This window comes from Mustela erminea, chromosome 19 (genome assembly GCF_009829155.1).
Source record: "Mustela erminea isolate mMusErm1 chromosome 19, mMusErm1.Pri, whole genome shotgun sequence".
NCBI classification, from domain to species: Eukaryota; Metazoa; Chordata; class Mammalia; order Carnivora; family Mustelidae; genus Mustela; species Mustela erminea.
Window position 1 is genome coordinate 14709615 of NC_045632.1, and position 24033 is coordinate 14733647.

At 59.1% G+C, this 24033-nt stretch overlaps 1 protein-coding gene across 6 annotated transcripts in view; it reads right to left on the bottom strand.

The window, feature by feature from the left end:
• LTBP4 (latent transforming growth factor beta binding protein 4) overlaps window positions 1-24033 on the bottom strand; it is a 28092-nt gene continuing 4059 nt past the window's right edge. For 2 of the 6 annotated variants that reach the window (XM_032323402.1, XM_032323400.1), the window contains exons 3-33: window positions 23836-23974; window positions 23190-23299; window positions 18271-18462; window positions 17840-18087; window positions 17661-17763; window positions 17176-17250; window positions 16940-17062; window positions 16242-16406; window positions 15483-15629; window positions 15245-15352; window positions 14740-14871; window positions 14529-14654; window positions 13639-13764; window positions 12846-13088; window positions 12239-12364; window positions 12031-12150; window positions 11020-11148; window positions 10713-10838; window positions 10220-10342; window positions 9877-10008; window positions 8760-8891; window positions 8555-8680; window positions 7039-7185; window positions 5270-5536; window positions 4918-4989; window positions 4473-4601; window positions 4136-4282; window positions 3125-3277; window positions 2067-2447; window positions 1504-1656; window positions 1-421 (exon numbers count right to left, since the gene is read on the bottom strand). In XM_032323402.1, the coding sequence (XP_032179293.1) occupies window positions 267-421; window positions 1504-1656; window positions 2067-2447; window positions 3125-3277; window positions 4136-4282; window positions 4473-4601; window positions 4918-4989; window positions 5270-5536; window positions 7039-7185; window positions 8555-8680; window positions 8760-8891; window positions 9877-10008; window positions 10220-10342; window positions 10713-10838; window positions 11020-11148; window positions 12031-12150; window positions 12239-12364; window positions 12846-13088; window positions 13639-13764; window positions 14529-14654; window positions 14740-14871; window positions 15245-15352; window positions 15483-15629; window positions 16242-16406; window positions 16940-17062; window positions 17176-17250; window positions 17661-17763; window positions 17840-18087; window positions 18271-18462; window positions 23190-23299; window positions 23836-23974 (4655 nt within the window). In that variant the 3' untranslated portion in view covers window positions 1-266. Of the gene's footprint in view, window positions 422-1503; window positions 1657-2066; window positions 2448-3124; window positions 3278-4135; window positions 4283-4472; window positions 4602-4917; window positions 4990-5269; window positions 5537-7038; window positions 7186-8554; window positions 8681-8759; window positions 8892-9876; window positions 10009-10219; window positions 10343-10712; window positions 10839-11019; window positions 11149-12030; window positions 12151-12238; window positions 12365-12845; window positions 13089-13638; window positions 13765-14528; window positions 14655-14739; window positions 14872-15244; window positions 15353-15482; window positions 15630-16241; window positions 16407-16939; window positions 17063-17175; window positions 17251-17660; window positions 17764-17839; window positions 18088-18270; window positions 18463-21717; window positions 22010-23189; window positions 23300-23835; window positions 23975-24033 lie in introns of those variants that run through there. The other 4 variants (XM_032323399.1, XM_032323401.1, XM_032323403.1 and 1 more) reach the window with 4 other exon arrangements.

Genomic DNA, 24033 nt, shown 5'->3' on the forward strand with positions numbered 1-24033 from the left:
TGTTTTTTAATTGAAAATTTTTATAAAAAGGAGAGGGAACATGAAGGCGCCCATGGGCTAGTCCCAGGGCCCTGCAGCGTTGGTAGGAGGGTCTGAGGGTGGCAGGAGCAGTGAAGGGCATCCCTCTTTCCATCGGTTTATTCTTCGTGTGTCCCTCCTTGCTGGCCCTCAGGCACCCCCTGCTCATGAACACAAGCGGGCAGGAGGGTGCTTGGCAGGGACCTGCGTGCTCAGGCGTGGAGCAAATGGCCTGGGGCCACCGAGGCTCAGGCCCGCGGCCTGGCAGGAGTGCAGTGGTGCGGCTGGTGCGAGGGTGCGAATCCTGGGCGGCAGATACAGCGGAAGGAGCCATCGGTGTTGACACAGCGTGCGTTGACACAGAGCGGGGAGGCCGCCTCAGCTTCATCACACTCATTGATGTCTGCAGAAGGAGGTACAGGGAGCGCTGCTCAGGCCTCGGGACCCTGTAGCCCACTTGTCTGGCCCCTGGGGCTCCTGAGGCAAAGAGGTGGAAATGCTGAGCCTCCTATTTGGAGTCGATTGTGGCTACTACCACCTGCTGGCTGTGTAAGCCTGGGCAGGTGGCTTAACCTGTCTGTGCCTCAGCTTTGTGTTCTGTGAGATGGGGACGGTAGCCCTTAGGTCACTAGGTTTTTGTTAGGAAAATAATATTGATAATGATATCACAACAACCAATGCTTACTCTATACCAGACACTGTTTAAAGCACATTACATGTACTTATCCTCCTAATAACCCTATGAGGTAGGTACCGTGATCCCGTTGACATACGGGCAAACTGAGGCCCAGCCTGGAAAAGCTCCTTGCCCAATATCACACAACAAGCCCCCTTTCTGCCCAGGGAGTTCTCAGGCCAGCTCTCATAGTCTGAGTTCTCAGTCCCCTGCTATTTCTTGGCTGTGAGTCCTTGGGACACTCAGTCCTCTTTTCTGAGCCTTGGTTTACACACAGGCCTCAGTATCACTGTCAATCAGTACTGATGATGGTCACAACTCTATGAAATGCGTTCTACAACTATGCTCATTTTTTGAATGTGAAAAACTAAAGGGCCAATGACCCGTCCAGGGTCACACGACACATTGCTAGACTGAGCCTGAGGTCTGTCCAATTCCCCCGGCGTCCTTGTCTATAACCACTTTGTCTTACTGCTTCCTAAACTAGGCAGCCCTGACTCATACTGCCATTCTACAGAGGAGAAGAGGGAAGCTCTCCGAAGCGGTCAAGCAAATCGCCCCAGGTATGACTGGGAGATCGCATCTGCAGGATTCTTCAGGGTGCCTCGATCCTGCTTCAAGCCCAGCCCCCCTGAGGTCCTCGCAGCCTGACCTCAGTTTCTGCAGGCAAGCCCCATCCCTGTGCGGGAGCTCCTTCCTGTTTCCTGTGATCTGGCCGGACCCCTTGACATCTCTGACTCCCCTCCACCCCGCTCGAGTTAGGGCGTCCACCCTCTCCCGGCGCGGGCTGGCTCTGGCCGCCCCCTCACCGACGCAGGCCATGCGGGTCATGTCCAGGCGGTAACCACTGAAGCAGTCGCAGGTGAAGCCCTCAGGGACACGCACGCAGCGGCCGTGGGCACAGCCGTCCAAGATCCCGCACTCCTCCGCTTCCAGTCCCTCATAGGGCCCAGACAGGGTGCCTGCAGAGAAGGCGGGGACTCCGGGGTTGTTGTGGGGGATGGTCTCAGCCTCCCATCCCTCGAACCCCCACCGTGGGGCCACGCCCCGTCCAGGTATCCTCTTCTAAACTGTGCGTCCCGCTCGGGGGCTCTGGGGGGCGCTGTGGGGCCAAGTTTCCCTCGCTCTGCTCTCCTGTGGTCCTCACCTCTTGGTCTGCTGGTGTTTCGGTCCCTCTTCTTCATGGCTCTCCGTAGCTCTCTCGGACTGTATCTGTGTTTTCCCATCTCTCTGAGCCAATGCCCCACAGCCCCCCTCCCCCGCTTCTCTGGGTTTCTGGATCTCATGCTCTTTCTCTCCCTCTTCCCTGTCTCCATCTCTCTGTACCCCTAACTCCCCATTTCAGTCTCCATCCCTCGGCCACAGTGCTCACCAGGATAGCCTCCACCTTCAGGTGACTCCTCAGGCTCTGGGAAGGAGCCACGCGTGTCGCGGGACCGATAGCGCCAACGGCTGCCTGGGCCAGGTGGCACGGCAGCCTCAGAGTCACTGTAGGGGCCGCCATCATCCTCAAAGTCGGGCATGTCGAAGGGTGGTGCTCCGTACGGGGCCTCCCGGCGGGCGAAGGGTCCAGGAGGAGGTGGGTAGGGGTCATAGGGTAGCACGGCTGGTGGGTACAGTTCAGGCCCATAGGGAAGGCCCTGGTAGGGTGGACCTAGGTCAGGGCCATATTCGTAAGGGAGTCCAAAGCCACCTGGCCGCGGGGGACCGTATGCAGGGGGGCGCAGCACATTACACAGGGCCTCAAAGTCATCTGTAAACAGGAAAAGCCTCATGGTTAGCCCAGGCTAGCCTCAGCACCCACCATTCATGTCCTAGTGTGGAAAGAGGAGCCCAGAGGAGTGAGGAGGGCCTGGGGCTGAGGCATGGGAGGGGCTTCAAAGGAGGGGGCTGGGATCTCTCGGTCAGGATCAGGGGTTCTGGAGCTAGGATTAGGCAGCTGAGGGCTGAGACTGGGATTCCAAGTTGCTGGGATCAAGAGTACTAAGGACAGCTGGTAGGAATCAGGGTCCAAGTGTTGGAATTTGGGGGGACCCATGGGAGCTTGGACTAGGGGCCTAGAGAAATAAGATGGAAGGTGTTTTAGGGACCAGAGCTAGGGAGTCACAGGAACGGGGGGCCTGAGGGGCCAGGATGAATAGGAAGGGATCTGAGCCAGGGGAGCTGGAGGTCTGAGGACCAAGGACCAGGGTTTTGGGCCTGGGGTTGTGTTCCCAAGGGCAGGATTGGGGGATTCAGGGGTTTTAAGAGCCAAGCTTTGGGGGTCTCTGGGATTGTGTGCTGGGGTCTTAGGCACCTGGAAGTGAGTGTCCAGTACACTGTGGTCTGTGGGCCAGGATGATGGGGTCGGGCCTAAGGGCAGAGGATTTGGAAGGAAGGGTCTCATGGGCTGTCTCGGCCCCTGGGTGTGGCCCAGGCAGGTGGCAGTACCTGAGTCCTGGGCGGGGCAAAGGGCACAGTCCATGCCCCAGGCCTCGCCATAGAGGCAGCAGCACTCTGTGTAAGTGGCCTGGCGGTCCAGCCGAGGGCGACTACACACGAGGTCAGCTCCTACTTCCTGCCAGCACACTCCCAGGTTGTCATCTGAGGGCAGAGACAGCGTGCATCAGGGTGGGACAGGCAGGATAGGATCCTCCCAAATGCTTGGAGCAATCCAGCCACCTGATGCCTAACACCAGATGCTTCTCCTTAGCTGTGATCTGCCTCCCGGAGGCCCTCTGAGGTAGCTCCTGGGCTTGGTCTGAAATGAGGCAGTCGTAGAGGAGGTAGGGTCTGAGAGGGTTCTCTCCAAGCCCAGCCTCTGAAGGGCAGTTGCTTTTTATATCTGAGCATTGTTTGAATGGAGTCCCAGGGTGTTTGAGGGGTGAGGGGCGGGGGGAAATGTAAGAATAGGATGTGGAAGGAGAAGAGAGCTTAGGTCAGTGGGCAAAAAGAAAGGACCCAAAGAGATAGAGACAAATACATCCCAAGAATCAGAGACTCCAGGAAAAACAGGAAAGCGAAGATGCAGAGAGAGGGAAAGAGAGAAATGAAAAGAAACAGACCTAGAAAGACCCCGAGAGTGGCAGAAATTCCAGAAAGCCCAGAGAGGTGGAAAGAGACAGAGACACACAGGGAAATCATCACAGGAAGCGCGGCTTCAGCGCTTAGTAAAACCAGGTCCCATAACAGAAATAAAATTCCCCATAGCCACCAATCGCCGTTGCACCCAGTGTGCCGAAAGGAAGCCGGGGCCCCGGGGCTATAATCAACGTGCAGATACACACGGCCAGCCAGTGGCAGGCTCCCCTGGGACCTCTGATTTCGGGAGAACCCCCGGACACCAAGCCAGTCGGCCTGTAGGAGCCTCAGACACCGCGAGGAAATGGGGTTAGAGTTAGGGGCGTCAGGGGGCAAGGCCGAGCGTGGGGGCGGGACGGGCGGGTCTGGGGGCGGGGCTACCGAGGCTCTGGCTCTCGTTGGAGACGCAGCGGCGTCGGGAGCCGTCCAGCACCAGCGGGGGCTCGCAGGTGCAGTGGTAAGAACCCACGGTGTTAACGCAGCTGCCGCCCTCACACGCAGGCTCCTCGTCCGCGCACTCGTCGTTATCTAAGGGAGACGTGGAGGGAGTGGTTAGGAAGCAGCCCTCGAGCCTTTCCCACTTGCCCAGCGCGTTGACAGTGATAGATGGAGTCTAGACTCCAGGAAGGATTTCCTGCTGGCGGTGGCCACATTCCAGACAGGGACTGGTGGGGTAGACGGTTGGGGAGGTGGGGAGGGTAGGGGAGGGGGCTCGTACCGACGCACTCCAGTCGCTGGGCATGGTAGTAGTAGCCGTTGCTGCAGTAACATGAGTAGCCCGGGGCCGTGTTCACGCACACGCCGCTCTTGCACACCTGGTCTCGGAAGAGCTGGCACTCGTCCACGTCTGCGGGAAGGATGGTCAGAGGCGCGCCCCACACGAAGCGAGGGAAGGGGGCGGGCCAGGGCGTGGGGCGGCTGGATAGGGGGAATGGGTGGCTCCGAGGCTTGACCGGGGAAGAGAGGGACCGAAAGGTGGCGACAGAGACCCAGAGGTAGACAGACAGGGAAAGGTGTTTAGAGAGAGAGCACGGGGTGTGGGGGAGTGGGGGAGACAGAGAACCAGTGAGAGATAGAGGTGAGAGAGGTGAACAGAACCAGCCGGTGAGACTGAGCTGGCCCTGGGGGTTGAAGGGGATTTGGGGTTTGAAGTCTGGCCTTACCCCTCCGGAGGCTCAGGTCTCCACTTGGTGCCAGATAGCCCCGGCCATGGGGGCATAGTGACTGGTACTCCACTGCACACAGACACAAGGCTGAGCACAGATGCGCTACACCCAGCCCCTGCCCTGGGCTTACTCTTGACCCTGGGGGCCACCCTTCATCACCCAAGTTTTCAAGCCCCCTGCCTTTGTGCTCACCTCTTGGCCTCATGCCCACCTGGCTGGCAGCTCACCCTTGCCCATGCAGTTCCCAGTACCCCAGTCCATGTCCCAGTGCATCTGCTGTCCCAGTCCCATGCCCCCCTCTCTCGACCCAAACCCTCAGCCCTCCATACACCCTGTAGCCCCTGCCCACCTGTCTCAGTGCTGGGGCACTGCTGGATGCGGCAGCCGCTGCCCCAGCCCTCACCCACGGTGCAGCAGCACTCTTGCCACGTCACATTCCGTGCCAGAATGTTGTCACAAGCATCCGGGGCTGCCGTATCAAAGTAGCACTCCCGGCGCCCACTGCCTGCAGGGCCCTGCCTGGGTGGGCTGGGCCGGCGGGGTGGGGATGGTGGAGGTGGCCGGGCAGGCAGACCTGGGCTGGCAGGAGCCTGGGGCTGTGGGCCAGGGAATGTGCCTAGGGAAGCAAGGGGCTAATTTAGCCCAGTGTGCGCTGAGTCTCCCACCCCCATATTATAGATGAGGAAACTGAGGCAGAACCCAACTCCACACCTCTCCCCATCTGTTCTCATCCATTCTCACTCCCTGTTGTTTCTCCATCTCTTGCCTCCCCAGTTCACACCCTGCCGGGTGTCTGGTCCATGGCCCAGGGGCAGTTTGGGAAGCGGGAGTAGGAGGGGGGTGTCTCTGGCCTCCTTTTTACCTCCTGGGTCCTCAGATCCAATGCATTCTAAACAGGCCCCAGAGTCTTCCCAGACCTAGCCTTAGGCCTGGACACATCTCTCTCTTCCCTTTTAGTTATTTTTTTTTTTTTTAGATTTTTATTTATTTATTTGACAGAGATCACAAGTAGGCAGTGAGGCAGGCAGAGACAGAGAGGAGGAAGCAGGCTCCCTGCTGAGCAGAGACCCCGATGTGGGGCTGAATCCCAGGACCCTGGGATCATGACCCGAGCCGAAGGCAAAGGCTTTAACCCACTGAGTCACCCAGGCGCCCCCACATCTTTCTCTTCCACCAGGCAGCCTACAGCCTGGCCACCGGCCTCTTGCCTTCTGCCACCCACCCTCCCTTCCTCTCCCACGGCCCCCTGCCTTGGTCTAGTCCTCTTCTCTCCTGCCCAGGTCCCTGGCCCAACCTGCTCTCTAGGATCCAAGCCCCTAGTCACCCACTCCAGTCCACCTTCACAGGGCAGCTGGAGGGAGGTTTTAAAATCTGATTATACCTCTCTCCCATTCAAAACCCTCCCGTGGGTGCCATAGTGCCCTCAAGAAAGGCCAACCTCCCAAAGATGGTAAATCAGTGCGATCCGGCACTGCATCCCTTCTGTAGCCTCGTTTCTCCCCACCCCTTCCCTCGCTCTGTACAGCATGCCACCCTGAACTTATTTTTGATCCTCAAACGGGTCAGGTCCTCACTCGCCTTGCCAGGCCTTTGCCCTTGCTGTATCCTCTGCCCAGAATGCCCTCCCTCACCCACTTCACCTGGCTTATTTCTACTCATCCTACTGCTCTCAGTTCAGACCTCCCTTCCTATAGGAAGCTGTCTCTGACTTTCATCTCAGGCTGGGGTAGGCACCTCCTCCAGATTCCCATAATCCCCTACCCTTGCCCTGGCACAGCCTTGTTCCCTCTGGCCTGGGCTTTCTCCTTCCAGCCCTGAATTCTCTGGCTGTCACTATCTGGTGATATCTCCTCATCACTACTGTGTCCCTAGGACCTAGAATAGGGCCTAAACGCAGTGGATGCCCTGTTAACATTTGTTGAATGAAAGAATCTGGTGTAGAGTTTGGGACCGGGCTGACACCGAGTCCCACCACCCGTGTTAACCCATGTGTTTTGATTTTTTTTATTGTTATTTAAAACAGCATTTAACATGGCAGCTGTCTGTGCCTGGAATGGTTAGATCACATCATTTTTCTGAGCCCTGCAGCCATCAGTTAAATAGACGCATCAGTCTTACCAACAGAAGTTCGCGGGGGAACACAACGTCCAGTCATGGGGTCAAACTCCTCAGGGCTGGTAGGACAGACACAGAGGAAGGAGCCTTCAACATTCTCACACAGGGCAGCTCCGCACACACGCTGTAGCGTTTCACATTCATTCACGTCTATGAGCAAGAGACAAAGGAGAGGGTCAATGGTTGTAAACGTCTGTGATTCCAAAGCTCTAGAAGTCTGAAATACCCAAATGTAATGGGTATTTTTAATGACTCAAACCCCATCATTTACTTCTCTTTGGGGGACAAACCCTGGATTTCCCTTGGGAGCCTTCTGCTCATCCATTTTCAACTCATTTATTTTTGAGTACGGTTAAATCTCTCTGAGTAGACCTGAGTTCCAGGCATGGCCGACCAGATTACTGCATTTCTCTGGTTCAGAGAGATGGGTGGTGGCCAAGCTGGGGTAGTCAATGCCAGTCCTGGGACTTTTGCTAGGAATATCAAGAATGAGCCTTCCTCTTTAGCATTGGGGTTGCCAAGCTAAGGATGTTAGCCTGGAGGTGCTAGGGCCTTCTTTGTCATTGTGAAGTGTCTACCTGAAAATAAATACAACAGAGTAAAGCAGGGCTGAGAGGAGGAGACAGCTAGCCTTGTTAGAATCCCTGGATCCAAGTTAAACATTTTCTAGGACTTCACCATTTTAATTCTCTTCAAAGAAATAAAGCCTATTGTGTTTGCACACAGGGTGCCTGGGTGGCTCAGTCGGTTAAGCATCTGACTCTTGATCTCAGTTCAGGTCTTGATTTCAGGGTCGTGAGTTCAAGCCCCACGTTGGCTCAGCATGGAGCCCACTTAAAAAAAAATATATATATATATATATATACACACACACACACATATATATATGTATATATATATATATGCACAAAAAACTAGGATTTGTGCAACTCACTGTATGTAAATTGAACCTCAAGTGAAAATATCTGGAAACTCCTACTGGACTCTGGTTAATGCTATACATACTTTAGAATTTAGGAAGAAATGTACTGATGCCTGTGATTTAATTTTAAACCAATCCTAGAGAGAAGATGAATTACAGACAGGTAGGTGAGCCAAAAAGTAAATAAAAGAATGATAATGGAATATAGATCATGGGCATGTGGACATTCATTCTAGAGGTCTTTCAATTTTCTGTACATTTAGATGTTTTCCTCACAAAATGTTGGGAAAAGAGAAAATGTTTATGTGCACTTAAGATTAGTGTGCATTTTACACACTTTACACATGTATTTTTTTTAAGCCCTCCCCAAACAAGATCTGAATGAACAGGTTTCTGTTGCTTGCAACCAAAAGGAGTCCTGACCAATATGGAAATAATGTATATTCCAAGTCTAAGTTCCACAGGCCCAGTGTGTGTGTGTTTATACTGATTTACAGCAAATGTGAACTCAGAGCTGTTTGGGTCTGCAGAGGGGAGCAGGGCCTGACCAACCTCTTCCCCACCCTCTGGACCCATCCACCCCCTGGAGCCCCGTACCCACGCAGTGACGCCCGTCCCTGGCCCCTTCATATCCCTGGTCACAGAGGCACTGGAAGGAGCCGGGCAGGTTCTGGCACACGGCATGGGCCCCGCAGAAGGACCGATTCCGGCATTCGTCCACATCTGCAACCACCAGACAGTCAGGCCCTTGCTGGACTTTCCTTCCCCTCCACATCTCACCCAAAGCCAGACCGACACCTACCCTGGCATCCGCCCCCTGGCGTGGGTTGATAGCCAGGGTCACAGGCTGGTGTGCAGCGGTAGGAGCCAGGAGTGTTCTCACAGCGCTGGGCTCCACAAATCGCTGAGCCATATTCTTGGCACTCATCAACATCTGCAAAAAAAGTGGCGTGGGTGGAGGGGAGGGGAGTCACAGGACCAGATTCACAAGATCCTGATGCTGTTTCCAGTTCCCGTGGCTGAGAAGTCTCTATAAATCTAGTATTCTAGGAGTCTGAGCTTCTAAAGACTCTTTAAGTTCTTACTGCCATTTCTCACACAGTCCAAACTGTCCCACCACAGGGCCTTTGCACTCACAGTTCCCTCCGTCAGAAACACTTTTCCCTCAACTCTCTGCATGGCTCCCTCTCTCACTTCACTCAAGTGTCAAGGTCGAGCCCTCCTAGCAACCCTTCCCCTACTGTTCTATCATCTATGCCCATCTATCCTGCTCTGTCTTCCTTCTTAAACTTGATATTATATTATCCATGTGTCTCTTGGCATACCAACTGTCACCTCCCTAGACTACAAACTCCACCATGCTGGGACTTGTGTCTGTCTGGCTCCTGCCACCTCCCCCCCAGCCTTGTATCCCCAAGGTGTAGAACTGTGCCTGACCCTCAGTAGGTGCCCCCAAAGTGTTTGCTAAATGAACCTTGAATCTATTTGTGTATTTACTGCCTATTTCTCCCCATCCCCTCCCCATCCCCTGTCAGCTCCATGAGGGCAGGGACTTTGTTTGACTCGATGCCTGTTGCACCCCCCAGTGCCTGACACACAGGTGTTTAATGAATTCTTGTGGAATTTGAATGAGATCCCCTGAAACTAGCCTTCCACGGATCAGAGGTCTGCTAGCCAGAGAGCCCATGTCATTTCATTTGCTCCCCCAATCCTCCCACCTCACCTCCACGAGAAAATGCAAGGGCACACTGGTGGCTTATTTCCACCACAGAGATATGAGACACGGTTAAGTGCGCAGGCTGGGGGCTTCTTCGCTCCCCTCAAGTCCCGAAGGCAGGGTGCTCCTCCTCAAGTCCCCAAGAGAGCTGACTCCAGCAACTTGTCCTAGGGGCAGGGGTGGGGAAGGAGAGTAGTCTCACCGTCACAGGTGCCCTCAGGGCCTGCGTGGTAGCCAGGGTCACAGTCTCGTACACAGCGGTAGGAACCCGGGGAATTCTCACAACGCTGGGACCCACACAGGGCAGGGCCCCGCTCGCGACATTCGTCCACGTCTGAGGAAGGAGGCACAGCAGTCAAATGGGGGAAGCAGGGGAGTCTGGGAGGCAAAGGAGAACAGGTGAGCGAGTTAAGGAAGGCAGTAGAGACGGGGGAGGGGGGGAGCGGGAATGGTGGTGTAGGGAGGACACAGCGGAGGAGAGCCTAATGGGAGAGAAGGAGAGGTAGGAGAGAAGGGGCAGGGATCGGGCCGGGGGCGCCTCTCACCCAAGCAGGAGGCGAGGTCTGGGCCGGCTCGATGTCCGGGAGGACAGACGCACTCGAAGGAGCCGTCGGTGTTGGTACAGATGCCACTCTGGCAGAGGTCCTCCTCGCTGCACTCGTCCACGTCTGCGGGACCACGTTCGAAACCGCCGCCCACCTCCGCAGCTTAGCATTGCAGGCCCCGCCCCTCTGCCCCGCCCCTCTGAGGCCTCCTACTCTTTTCCCCGCCCGTCTTAGGCTCCTCCTTTCTCTGCAAGCCCCTCCCCTCCGACGGGTTCAGGCCCCGCCCTCTCCAATCACGGCACTCCTTACTCCGACTCCGCCCCTTTCCCTCCAAACCCCTCCCTGATCGCCACCAGGAGGCTCCAAACTCCCGGCTTTGAAGCTTTGCGACCTCAGTCCTAAAATTCAGACTCCGCCTTCCGCCCTCTCCTAGTCCTGATTTTCTTGGTGTAAGCCCACCCTTTCCCTGTCCAGACCCAGCCTGGGTACCGACCGAGGCAAGAGGCTCCACGGGGTCCGGGCCGGTAGCCGGGGGCGCAAGTGCAGGCAAAGGAGCCGTCGGTGTTGAGGCACTCGCCGTGGGGGAAACAGAAGTCGCCCTCTAGGCACTCGTTCACATCTAGGGTACAAAGAGAGATGGGACTCGGGGGTCGTCGCCCGAGGAGCAACTCCGCCCGCAAGCCCCACCCACAACCTGCCAGACCAGCTTCCACCTCTCCAACAGCGTTTGCCGAGGAACGCAGACCCCAGGATTCCCAAGTTCTCCGACCTCTCTCCGCCCTCTCCCCTGCCCTACCCACCTGCGCAGGGCCCAGGCCGACCAGAGGGCGCGCGGTAGCCCGGCTCACAGCTGCAGCGGAAGGAGCCTTCGGTGTTGGTGCAGTGGCCATGGGGGCCGCAGGAAGCACCCGAGCTGCACTCGTCCACATCTGTGGGAACGCAAGTTTCAGAAGGGGTCTGGTTTAGGGACACTGCAAGGATCCCCTTGGGGCCGAGGGGTCTTGAGCAGTTGGTGGGTAGTGTCTCAGGATGGATAGGAGGTGAAGGCTCTGTGGCAGAAGTGAGTGGGGTACATCAAGATTCTGTGATTCTAGGACCATAATCCTGTGAATCTGGATTTCTGGGCATTCCCTGTGCTAGGATCCTGGAGTCAGGGAGGGACTCTGGACTAGGACTGGGGTCAGAAATTAATTAGTTTAAGAGGCCAGGTATTACAAGCCAGGAGCACAGGATGGCATTCTGCTGAATCAGGGGTCAGAGTCAGTAATTGGCATCTGAGACCAATTCGGATCAGGGGTGAGAGTCAGGGTCCAGAATTCTGCCTCTAGTCAGGGTCTGGTCAGGGATCATGAACCCAATCAGGCCCCAGGGAAGGAATTCTGAGAATGGGCAGGGGCAGTGAGAGACAGGATCAAAAGTCACAGAAAGCCAGGGGTTATGGCAGGAGTTATGGCTAGGTCAAATGTCACAGTTTCAGGGGTCACAGGTCATTTTCAGGGTCAAGGGACAGTCAGGCTTAAAAGGGTTACAACTGCTTATCAGGGTTGTAGGGAGTGTTTATCAGCAGGGGTAATGGTTACAGTCAAATGTCACAGCCACGTTGAGGGTTCATGGGTCACAGAATTAGATGTCACATTCACGGTCAAGTTTCATGGTCCAGATCAGGAATTGCAATACGGGTCAAGGGCCCATAATCTAGGTCAAGAGTCACAGTCATACTCTGGGGGTCATGGTCCAGGGAACTGAGGTCCAGGTTAGAAGGGTATGGATCACGATGAAGGCCTAAGGTCATAGCTGGGGCTTGGTCTCACCAGTGCATCGGCCATGGTGCAGGTGGTGGCCAGCAGGACAGGCCCTACACTGGAAGGAGCCGGGTGAGTTCACACACTCCTGCCCAGGACAGGCCAGGTGATTCTCACACTCATCCACATCTGGGGGGCAGGGAAGAAGGTGGCCTTGAAGGAGCAGCCCAGAGCCCACCTCACCCATCCACACTCCTCCCTCCCTCCCCGGTCTCACCCTCGCACTCGGAGCCAGCAGCATTGGGTTGGAAGCCCGTGGGGCAGACACACTGGAAGCCGCCTTCTGTGTTCTCGCACCGGCCATAGGCGCAGGGCGGTGGGCTACGGGCACACTCATCCACGTCTGGGGGAGAGAGGACCAGTGGGGCTGAGAAAGGGGCCTGGACCCAATCATCCCCATTGCTTTCACCATCTACTCCGACATTCCGGGCTGGAGGCAGGCTCCTGGACTTTGCCCAGGCTCATCCCACTCCCAGGAGAACAGACTCCTTTCCTGGACCCCCATCAATGGTCTCTCCAGCTACCATGGGGAAGCTAGGACCCCACCTCCTACGTGCTGCCCTCCCCACCTCAGGGTGGTCCCCTCCCCAGACAAGCACATGAGTCATTCCTAAAGGGAGGAGGAACGCAGGGCACCCTCACATTCGGAGAAAGGGGAGAAGACTCTAGAGTCAAACCCTCCCCACCCTCTCCGCAGCTCCACTCCTGTGTCCCTGCTCTCCATTACCAAGCCCCACCATCCTGTCTCTCTACTCCCCAATCATGTCTCTCTCCAGTCCCCACAGCCAGTGGCAGTGTAATGGACTTGGACCCAGGACCCTTACCTTGGCACGGGGCCCCCGGCCCTCGGGAGCGGAAGCCAGCAGGGCAGGCACAGTGGAAGGAGCCCGCTGTGTTGTCACAGCGGCCTGGCCCGCAGGGCGGTGGCTCTTGGGCACACTCATCCACATCTTCTTCACACGCCGAGCCCCGGAAGCCAGCCGGGCAAACACAGCGGAAAGAGCCGGACAGGTTCTCACAGACCCCTCTGCCACAAAGTCCCGGGCTCTGCGTGCACTCGTCCACATCTGCCCAGGGCAAGGGGCCAGCCAGAGTCACCCCAACCCCGCGATCTGCTCTGCCTCCCTGACCTCCAACACTTTCACTTTCCCCTCTCCATCATTCTGCCTCCCTGTCCCATCACTCCGCCTCCTTGTCTGCCTCATTCTACCTCCTCTTCTCTGTTATTCAAATTCTCCGTCCTCCATCCCTCTACCTTCTCAATCCCTAAGCTTCCGGTCACCCTCCTAGAACTCTAGTCCCCATCAATTGGTCTCTTTCTGCACTATTGGTAACTCTACCCCCTTCCCCCATAACTGACATCACCATCCTCCATCCTTCTGCTTCTCCATCTTCCATGACTCAGCTTTTCTGTTTCTGACCACTCGGCCTCTCCATCCCCATGTCAGTCTGTCTTTACAGCCATCAGGCTGCCTGCCTGGCTCTTAGAACCTGGCCCCTCCGTCTCGCAGCAATCAGTCTCCCCCTGTCTCATTGCTCAGTTTCTCCATCCCTCATCACTGCTGCTCTACCATTCCCCCCACACCCCTTTCCCCTCAGTCCCTTCCAGTTCCTCACCCTGGCAGCCGGCACCGTGGGGAGCCGCCTGGTACCCAGCGGGGCACACGCACAGGAAGCTGCCTGGCGTGTTCTCGCAGCGCCCCCGGTCACACGGCGGCGGCACGCGGTGGCACTCATCCACGTCTGCAGGCACCAACCCAGAGGTTGAGGCTGGGGCAGATACTCCCCCTCACTCCCCCCATGCCCGCCTTCAGAGGGCTCAGGAAGGATGGGAGGTGGGGAGGGCACGGGCGCAGCCAAACTTGGGCCGGGGCCACACTGGGGCGGGAGCCAGCGGCAGTAGGACAGCCCGGAGTGGGTAGGTTTAAGGCGTAGGCGGGGAAGGAGGGAGGAGGGCAGGTGAGAGGGGGAGGACCAGGCGACGACTGGGGACCCGGCCAGGGCAAAGGCGGGGAGAACAGCGAGGGGGGCAGTGTGGGGAGGGCAGGACCTGGGCAGGGCTAGGGCGGGAAGGGCAGCTTTGGGGACCGAACAAAGGGAAGGCAGGAGCGAGGGAAGGGGCGGTGCGGGGTGAGGACGGGGCAGAGGTGCGGCAATTGTGCGTGGCGGTCAGGAGATAGGATGCCGCGGGTGTAGGACAGGGGCGGAGCCGGGGGGAGGGCGGGAGCCCAGCGGGAACACGGAGGGGGCGGGGCCAGGGGAGGAGCGGAGCCTGACTGGGTCCGGGAGAGGAGCCGGGCGGTTGTACAGCAGGGACCCGCCCCGACGGGAAGAGCCGGCTGGGCGCGGAAGAGGCAGTGGTGGGGCCGAAGGGAGAGCGGGAGCAGATCGCGGGGGCGGGGTGGGAGACGGGAGCAGAAGCTTGGGGAACCGCGGGAGGGAGGGAACTGCTGGAGGGCGACCCGGGCGGGGGTGGGGCCTGAAGCTGGGCAGGGCGGATTTCTCACCCAAGCACTCCGCAGCCCGCGGGCCCGCTCGGTAGCCCTGGCCACACACGCAATGGAAGCTGCCTGGCGTGTTTTCACAGCGCCCGGGGGCACAGGGCGGGGGCACGCGGCGACACTCGTCCACGTCTGAGGGCATGGACGGGGCTGGTCAGGAAGCGACTGGCAGAGCCCCTCCCGCCCCGCCTCCGTCCACCCCCACTGCCAGACTCACCGATGCAGTGTGTGCCTTGCGGGCTGAGCCGGAAACCGGAGTCGCACGCGCAAGTGTAGCCTCTGGGCCGCGGGATGCAGCGTCCCGGGCCACAGACCTGGGGATTGCGCTGACACACGCCCGGCGAGGAACCTGGGGTGGGGGGGGGGGGGCGGTCCAGACAGCCAGGGTTCCTCCATCTCTGAATCCTCTGTCCCCTTCATCCCAGTACAATTCCCTCCCATGCTCTGCCTAAGGCACCCTCATGGACGTCCCTCCTCAAGTTCGCTTCTGAGCTCAGAGAGGTTCAATGACTTACTTAATTGACAGAGAACTTGACCCCAGGCCTGTATGACACCAGCTCCTAATGTTACCCAACACTTGACCGTTGAAACCTTTCTCTCTTCTCATCCGTTCCTTAACTCTTGCTGTAACATCCCTATCCTGTGATCTTCACCTTGGAGCTCCCCTCTGGAATCCCCACCTGTAATACCCTCATCGATGCCCTCGATTCCTTCTACTGCACCTGATTCAGGGATCTCAGGACCAGACCAGGCAGGGATGCTGGGCAGGGGAAGCTCAGGGCCCGGCCTGTGCTCAGGTGGGAGTTCTGGACGGCGGGTGGGCAGAAAGCCTGGCAAAGAAGGGGTACCAGTAAATGGAGACATAGATTTGGGTGTCCCCCCTCCTCTCTCTCCTCCTTTCCTTATGAGGCTGAGGCCTCCCCTTGGAGATGGCATCTCCTCCTCCAGAAGCCAGCTCACCTGTGGGTGGCCTAGGGGTGGAGGGTGGAGCCCGGTGGCTCAGGGACACTCGGGGTGGCTCCTGGCTCAGGGGTCTGGTGTTGTAGCGGAGGTCAGAGGCCGAGTAGTGGTAGCCAGGGCCAGCAGGACAGATCTCCCGAAAACCCTCTGGGAACAAGAAAGGGAGGGAGAGAGACAGAATGTGAAAGTAGGAGGGAATGAGAAGAGGAGTCTAGAATCTGGCTTTGACTGGGGGCAGAGCTTGGCTTTAGGTGTGGGTCAGGGGTTTGGGTTGGATGCTGATTTGGGGTAGTATCCTGGCCAAAGAATGGGACATCTCAGAGGCTAAGGGTGAGACCAAGGGTGTTTTTCCTTATTTGGTATAGGGACAGGGACAAGGGTTGAGAGTGGAATCTGGTTTAGTCTGTCGAAGGGTCTGGTTTTAAACAGAAGGCAGACTGCCGGGGAAGTGTCTCAGGAAAGGGGGTGTCTGGGGTGGATCCCAAGAAGGAGCCTAGGCTGAAGGCAGGGTCTCAGGAACTTCGGGCTTGGCCAAAGCTTGGGGACATGGTTGGGCAAGTAGCATATCCGAAGGGCTAGGGGTTGTCAAGTCTGGCGGTGACTCAGGGGTGTGTCTCAGGGGTGGGTGTGGCCAAAGGTGGGGTGGGGCCCGGCCCGAGTCCTGTCTGAGGATCTCAGGGGCTGGGGGCGAGGAGCAGGGCCTAGAGTAGGCACCAAGTTAGTCAAGTCTAGAGATAGGCCAAGGCGAGAGGCGCTCACCTGAGCCAAAGGGTGGGCAGAGCTGGCAGCCTCGACCCCAGGCTTTGCCCACGCGGCTACAGCAGCAGATTTGCTTGGTGATGTTGCGCAGAATGGGCAGCGAGCAGCCACCGTCGCGGAGCACGCGGAAGCAGGGCCCTTTGGCCTCTGAGATCACGTGCTGGGCTGGTGGTGGGGGTGAAAATTATTCAGGGCGCGCTTGGGAGTGTAGCGGAAGTAGGGGATCTGGGAGACAGGAGGATAGCCCCCGGAAGGGTTTAATGGGTGTAAAGGCCATTCAGAAGAGGTCTAAGAGGGTCTGAAGGAGAGGTGAGGGGTCTGGAGGTCTGAGAAAGGTCTGGGGCCTGAGGAGGGAATGAGGGAATCTGAGAAGGATCTCGGGGTCTGCAGAAGGTCTGGTGGTGGAGGGAGACGAAGGTATTCGGGGCCTGAGAAGAGCTGAAGAAAATCTGAAGATCTGAAAGGATACAGACCTAAAGGTTTGAAGGGTTCTTAGAGGGGCTAAAGAAGACTAGGGAGTCTGAGGGTGTGTAAAAGTCTGAGACGTTCTGAGGGGGGTGTAATAAGAGTAACCGGGGGGAGTCCGGGAGGACCTGGGGAGTCTAAGGGAATTAAGGCCCAGGGATGCTCTGGAATGGGTCTGAGGGCTGGGAGGACAGACTCAGGGATACAGCCTCAGCCCCCTCCCGGTGGCTCACAGATACAGCTGCTGCGGGATGAGTCGTGCAGGAAGCCGTCGGGGCACACGCACGTGTACCCGCCGTGCGTGTTCGCGCACTCCCCGTGTTGGCAGCGCCCACCGGTCGCGCACTCATCCACATCTGCCAGGAATGCCGTGGTCTCAGTAGCTTCAGGGACGAGCTCCCTGCCAGCCCAGCTCATAGAGCCAAGCCCTTCCCACTCCTGCCCCGTGCTCCCCCGCCCCCGAGCTTACCTTGGCAGGACCCATTAACCCTTTGAAAGCCAGTTGGACACGGTCCATCTGGGGTGCCTACTCGGTCTGAAATCCCTGTGGAGAGAAGAGAGGGGTGCGCCAGGGGCGGGCGGAGCGAAAATAGGTGGGCGGGGACAAAAGAGGGATGGGAGGGGTTAAAGGATGTTGGGTGCGGCTTGAGTGCGGCTTGAGCGCAGCAAGAGCCTTAGGTAGGAGGTGGGACAGAAGGCAACGTGGGAGGCCCCAGAAATGCACGAGTGGGGCCGTGGCATAAAGGTGGGGTGAGAACAGAGTAGCCAAAGTCAGAAAGCGGAGTGGGCGGTCCCAGAGCGGTATGGATAGCTCTAGACTGGAAATGATCCCCACAGCTGGGCAGGTGTGGCTTGATTTTGTGAACACGGTTTGTCTGTGGGCAGAGTACCAGGAGCCACGGGGTTATCACCTCTCCCCAGCTCCGAGCACCTCAGGGACGTCCTAGGGCTTACCCAGGTGTTCCGAGCATGACTGACAGTCGTGAACGCCCCAGGCCAAGCCTGCCCCTCTGCAGCACACTTCCTGAGTCCGGAGCCCGGGCAGCGGGGACGCACACTGCGGAAAAGTGTTGGGTGAGCGCACCCCCGCGTGGTTGCACGCTCCGGGCCCCTCCCCACCCGCCTCGTCTCACTTCGCCTCCGCGCAGCTCCCGAAAGCAGTAACCGAAGCCGGAGGCATCCGAATAGCTGTCCTCGCGCGGCGCGCTCTGTGCCAGCACCGTGTAGGGCGCCGCCGCCTCCGCCCGCGCCGCCGCCTCCGCCCGTGCCACTGCCTCGGCGTCCGCCTCCTCCCAAGAGCCGGACACACGCTCCACCTGGTGCACCACCACGGACGCCTCCTGCGGGTGCTCCACGTGGACGCTCACCATGGACGCCACGCCTGGAGGGAGGCACGGCAGGGCAAAGTGGTGTCGCCACGGGTTCTAACGGACTGGGACTAGGAATGGGAAGAAGGGCGCGCTGGAGAAGGGTACTCAGGGGAAGGCAGGAAAGATGAGGGTCAGAGAAACGGCGAGATAGTGAACAGATGGGGCAGAGGGGACCCGGGCCTCATTTTCCTCACCGTGCTCGTCATCGCGGTGGTTGGCCAGTGGCATGGTGTACACCGAGCGGGTGAGGCCCGGCATGGCTGGGGCCGGTGGACGGGCGCCCGAGGAATGCAGCTGGCAGAACTTGCCAGCGAAGTCCGGGGGACAGAGGCAGCGGTCAGGCTTCACGCACACACCGCCGTTGTGACAGATCAAGGGACACAGGACTGGGGGGAGAGAGAGGCTAGCTCAGACCTTAACGTTATACTCAAAGTATGACCTCGTTGTAAGTCGCTCCGCCTTGAGCTGTCTTGTGTCACCCCCACCAACCCTGGCCACCTGCACTGGCTGGGTCCCGTCGTCCAGCCCTTTGGAATAGCTCCGCCCCCTGGATCAGGTCTCCAGGCCCTCCCGCTCTTCATTCACTCTCAGGTCACTCCGCCCTTCCTCTCCAGTCCCACTTTGAGGCCGGGTCCAGGCGTTCCAGCCCCACCCAGACAGCGCTGTCCCCGCCCATTGGTTCAGCCCGGACCACTCTCGCTTTTTCCTAAGCAGTTAACCCCGCCCATCTAATCATCTGGCTGGGTCTTTAGCTACGCAGGCCCGGCGCTGGTCTCTTCCATTGACTAAATCGACATTTTGGCCACCTCCCTGGCACCACTCCCATCTCCAAACTCTGTCTCTTTACCATTCTAGGCACACGCACATCCCGTCTGCAGAGGTCCACGACACTCAGATTCCGTCTACTGGCTGTGCGTCCCCTTCTAAGCTATTCGCCCACATTACCTTCTATCCACCGGATTCTAAATCTCGGGTGTCAAGGTGTTTAACCAGCTGCCTTTAGCCCCGCCCACCCGCCTTTCCTCACGCGGATTTCCCCCAGCTCACGCTCCTCCCGCCCCACCTCCCTGGCTATCTGGGCGTCCTAGCCCCACCCACCGCGCTTTGCCTCCGCCCACGTCCCCTCCGGTTCTCGCTGCAGAGTTCTCGCTCTGCCTTCCCGCCTCCTGTAGCCCCGGGGCGGGGCCGCGCCGGGGACGCGCCTTCTCTCCCCTCTGCGCGCCCTCGCTGGGCCCCTGGCCACCTCTGGGCGGGGCACTGCCAGCTGTGCGGCGGGGTAAACAAAGAGAGGGGTGCGGCGGGGGTAGGGCGGCGGCTCCGCATTCCGGACCCTTGGGGAGCCCCGAGTCCTCAGAGCCAAAGAAGGCCGGACGTATCCTGAGAGGGCACCCCCTCCCTTTCTCCCCTGGGGCTGCAGAGAACAGCTGGAGACAGCTGTGCGGAGGGAGGAAGGGGGCAGGCGGCTGGGGCCGTCCAGGAAGGCGTGTGTGGGATTCTGAGCCACACAGTAGAGAGAGGAAAAGCAGAGAGGGAGACCCTTCTGTTTAGAAGGGTAGAGACTCGGCTCCTGGAAGGAGATCAGATAGAGTGCAGTGCTCTGGGATTCAAAGATGGCTCAAGGTTTCTAGAATGGAAAGAGAGCCTAGTTCAGAGGAAACTGAAGCTCCCTTTCATTAGAAGTCTGTTAAATTATTTTGGGGAGAGTTAGCTAGAAAACAGGACTCTAGTGCCTTCTGGGGGAGAGCCAAATTGAGGGTGCTGAGAACAGGGTTTACATGGAGAAGTGGGATTCCCTGGAAGCCCCCAGCACAGGGGAGCCTAAACTGTCTGGGAAGATTCTTAGATACTGTGGATCCCCCATCCCCTCCCAGCTAAGGGATTAGGTGCCCAAATTTTTGGATTAATGGCTGCATAGAGGGCACAGTGTCTGCAGAGTCTTCTTGTGAGAACCAGCTGATTAAGGGCAGTTCTGGGGTTCTCTGAAGACGGATGGATCAGAAGTTCGGGGAGGGGGGGCGGTCAGCTGGAAAAGCAGGATTTGGAAAGACAGGAATCAGGAATCTGATGGCACTCAGTTGGAAATAAAAGAGAATGGTAGTCTTTTGTGGAAAGAGAATTCAGCGAGGGAATGGCATTATCGCTATACAGGGTTTGTAATCTGGGGTTTCTCTGAGAAGTAGGGAGGAGTAGCTCAGGGACAATACTACAGAGTTCGCTGGTGAGGGGCACAGTTTGGGGGGATTACATCAGAAGAATGGGAGGGAACTTTACTGGAGGGGCTGGTCTCTGGAGTCTGTTGATGGGGTGGGGAGGAGGCTTAGGGTCTGAAGGCTGAGATGCTGAGCTCCCCTACTTAAGGGAGTCAGGCTGGGACTCCAGAGGGCCCTAATAAGGGTCCTTAATTGAGTAGCAGGAGAAACTTAACTAGGAATCACGGTTCCAGAATAGGAGGGGTCCCTGGTGGTGGTCACGGTAATCCAGCTAGGTCTCAGGACATTTTCCAGCCTCCACCGGCATTTCTCCACCTTTTTCCCACCGCTCCACCCAGCTCCCTTGGAGCTCCCACACCCCGGATGGCTGGTTACATGGGTACAGCCAACTCCATGCCCCACGCCTCTGGAGGAATAAGGAGCTGAGGACATCAGGGTCCTGCCAGGGTCAGCCCCCCTTCACATGCCCCTCCTGAGCCTCCAGGGGCTTGGCACCCGCCTGGGCACAGCACCTGGCACGGGCGCGTTGGGGCTGGGCAGCGAGTGAGTGTAGGAAGGAGGGAGGGAGGGGAGGAGGGAGGGAGTGGCAGCGGGTGGGGGCTGAGGCGGGAGATGAGCTCACGCCGGCCAGGGCTGGATTGGCTGGGGGCCAGGCTGGGCGAGTTCTCAGAGCCAGGGGCCCCCACTCCCCACTCCAGAGGGCCTCTGAGTTTTGGGGGCAGGTAGGCCCCGACCCTGAGAGCCCGCCCATCCCGGCATCCTGGGGCCAACAGGTGGCTGGCCCTCCCCACCTCACCTGAGGAGGGGGGCGCTTCCTACTGTAGGGGTGCCCGGATAACACCCTACTGTGCCCTCTGCCCCCAGGGGGCGCCCCTTCCTCCAGGCCTCCTATCTGGATTTCTCTCCCACGTGGGACCTTTACAACTCAGTGGCCTGCAGAGACCCTCCTTCTAGGGACCCTTTCCCTCTCAGCTCTTGGGATCAACTTTCCTCACCCTAATCCCCCTCTTCACAGGCATTCTCACCCTGGACTTTAATAATGCCTCCCACCCAAGACATAAACTGGGACACCCCTCTGGGCCCTGAAGCCCTCCCTTGGTCTCCAGGGATTCCTTACAACCTCAGAATTGGGGCCCCCTTCCCCCAAGCTCCAGGCCCCTCAGTTCTGGTATCTCCCGCTTTAACTCAGAGGCATGAAAGCTGGCCCCAGTCCCCTCACGTCGGACGCCACAGGTCTCTGAGAATCCTCATTGCTTGTAAAATCGGGACCCTCGGGGCTCAACCCCAAACGCCAGGAATTTAAGTCCCCCTTCCCCAGCACTCCTGCATACCGAATCTGCGCTCCCTCTCCCTGGGGGACTGTCTCGCCCATCCCCGGGGACCCTCCTCCCCCAGGGAACCCCTCCCCCGGGACCACCACCCCGCACTCACAGGCGCGGAAGCCGGGTCCCCCCGGGGCCGCCCCGCCGGGCGCGCCGCTGTCCACGCTGGTGGCGTTGCGGGGCGCGCAGGTCGGGGTACAGCGGGAGCCGGTGGGGCCATGGACGCAGCGCAGGCCGCACACGGCCGGGGTGAAGCGCACGCGGAGGCGCTCTCGGGGCCGGCCCAGCACGGGCTGCGGCCCGAGCAGCGCCAGCAGCACCAATAGCGACACCCGCGCGCCGCCCGCCATGGCTGCAGCGCCGCGCTCCGCCGCGCCGCCGCCCCAGCCCGCCCGAGGGGCCCGGCAGCGCCCGCCCGCCTGCGGGGGAGGGCGGCCGCGCCCCCGCTCAGGCCCCCCCTCCCCACCACTCCCTCCCCGGCGGCCGCGCGGGGGCGCGTGGGGCTGGGCGCGCAGCCAGAGGCGCGCAGGCTGGGCGCTAGACTCACGGGGGGGAGGGGGGCGCCCCGTCTGCCCCCGCCTCGCACCAACAAGTGAATGGGGCCCTCAAAGGAGCGGCGGGGAAGGGAACAGGTGGGGGCGGGACGGTTTCCCCCCAGACAGGGCTGAATTCATAAAGAGGAAAAGAGTAATAGGGGCCACATTTGGGGAGGCCGGTAAAGGCTGATTCCCCGCCCTAGACACACAGAAGGAGGCGTCATCTGGATAGGGGGCTGTCATGGCACATCTGGGCTGCCAGGTGGCCCATCTGGAGGAGAGAAGAAGGGTCGGTGCACCTGGGAACGTGAAGGAATTGGGGGTCTGGATTGTGGGCAGGACGCTGGCGGGGTGGGGGGCACATCTGAGGATGCAGTCTCATCTGGCCAGGACCCCCCCGACACCTGGTAGGAGAAGTCAGAATGGACAAGAGCGAACGGTGGATTGAGGCTGTGGGCGGGGGTCCTCACATCTGGCCGGATGCCCACATCTGGAAGACTTTAGGGAGAAGGGGACACATCTGGGCTGAAGGCCACAGCGGGGGGGGGGGGGACTTTAGAGAGTAGTTGAGACTAGGGGGTGTGCTAGCCCAGGGACCGAGCGCCGGAGTGGGAGGAGGGCAAAGGGAGGGTCGGGGAAGCAGGGGGAGGCCTTTGGCTCCCGGCCGGCCCACAATTTTGGGCATTCGGTGACCGGGCAGGCGCCAACCCGCACAATCGCTTTTGTTGTCTGGGCTAGTTCGGCTGCGCTCTCTGCCGGGACAGCGCCCCCCTCTTTGGCCACAGGGAGCCCGGACGCCTGGCTTCCCGGCCCCACCCCCGCGGGTCAGCGCCTCTGGCCGGCGTCTGGTCCTGTCCCGGGCTCACCTCGCACGGCGGGACGCCAGGGTCCCTAGAGGGTCGATGTCCTGGGGGTCTGGGGGGCGGGGGGCTGAGCTACAATGGGGGGCAGCTAGGCGGCGGCTGAACCGTGGGAACCAGACGGCTTTATCTGGCCCGGAACCCACCCCCCTGCCCCCTGCCAGAGGAAGGGCGGATGTTCTTACCCTGGGTCTGGCCGGCAGGGGCGCGCTGTGGGGGCCTCCTTCTCAGCAGTGCCCGGCCCCCTGGCCCCCGAGGCCGCCTTCGTCTCAGCAGAGCTCTGGCCTCCTGCAGCCTAGGTAGGAGAGGGCCAAAGAGACAAACGAGGTTAGGTGGACACTCCCTCCCCCCTAGACCCCCTTCCCTCTCAGTTGGAAGGGGCCTTCTGTGCCAGGAGATCTCCCAGTAGCTGCTCTCCAACCGCGCCCCCCACCCAATCCCTTTCCAGGGACCCGACCTTGAGCGTTCTCCACAGGCTTGGGGAGAAACGGAGGCAAAGATGGGGGGTGGTGGAGATGAGGAAGGCAGAAAGAGGAGAGAAGACAGAGGCAGAAAGAGAAAGACAGAGAGAGTCAGACACACAGAGGACAATGATGGGAGAAACAGAGACAGAAATGGAAAAGAACACATACAGACAGAGGGCATGGAGACAGCAGCAGAGAAATGGAGACTGAAAGACGCAGAGAATGGGATAGGTGAGAAAAGGAGAGCTAGAAACAGCAATACAAGTTGAGAGAGAGAGAGAAGGGAGAAGAGACACAGGGAGCAGAGAGAAAGGTGTGTGGGGAATAGTGGCAGAGCTGGGAGCTCCCCAGCATCTGTGTCACTCACGTCAGTGGCTGCCAATTGAGGGACACCTGCCTCTTCCTCACGCTGGGGCTGGGGCTCGGCACCACCAGGGGCACAGGGGTCAGGCACTGCAGAGGGCCTGCACACTTTTCGGGAGGGCAGCTCTGGACCCTGCAGGAGGCTTCGGAGATAGCCGGGGACTAAGTGGAGAAGAAGGGGACCAAGTCTTTCTTTCCACCA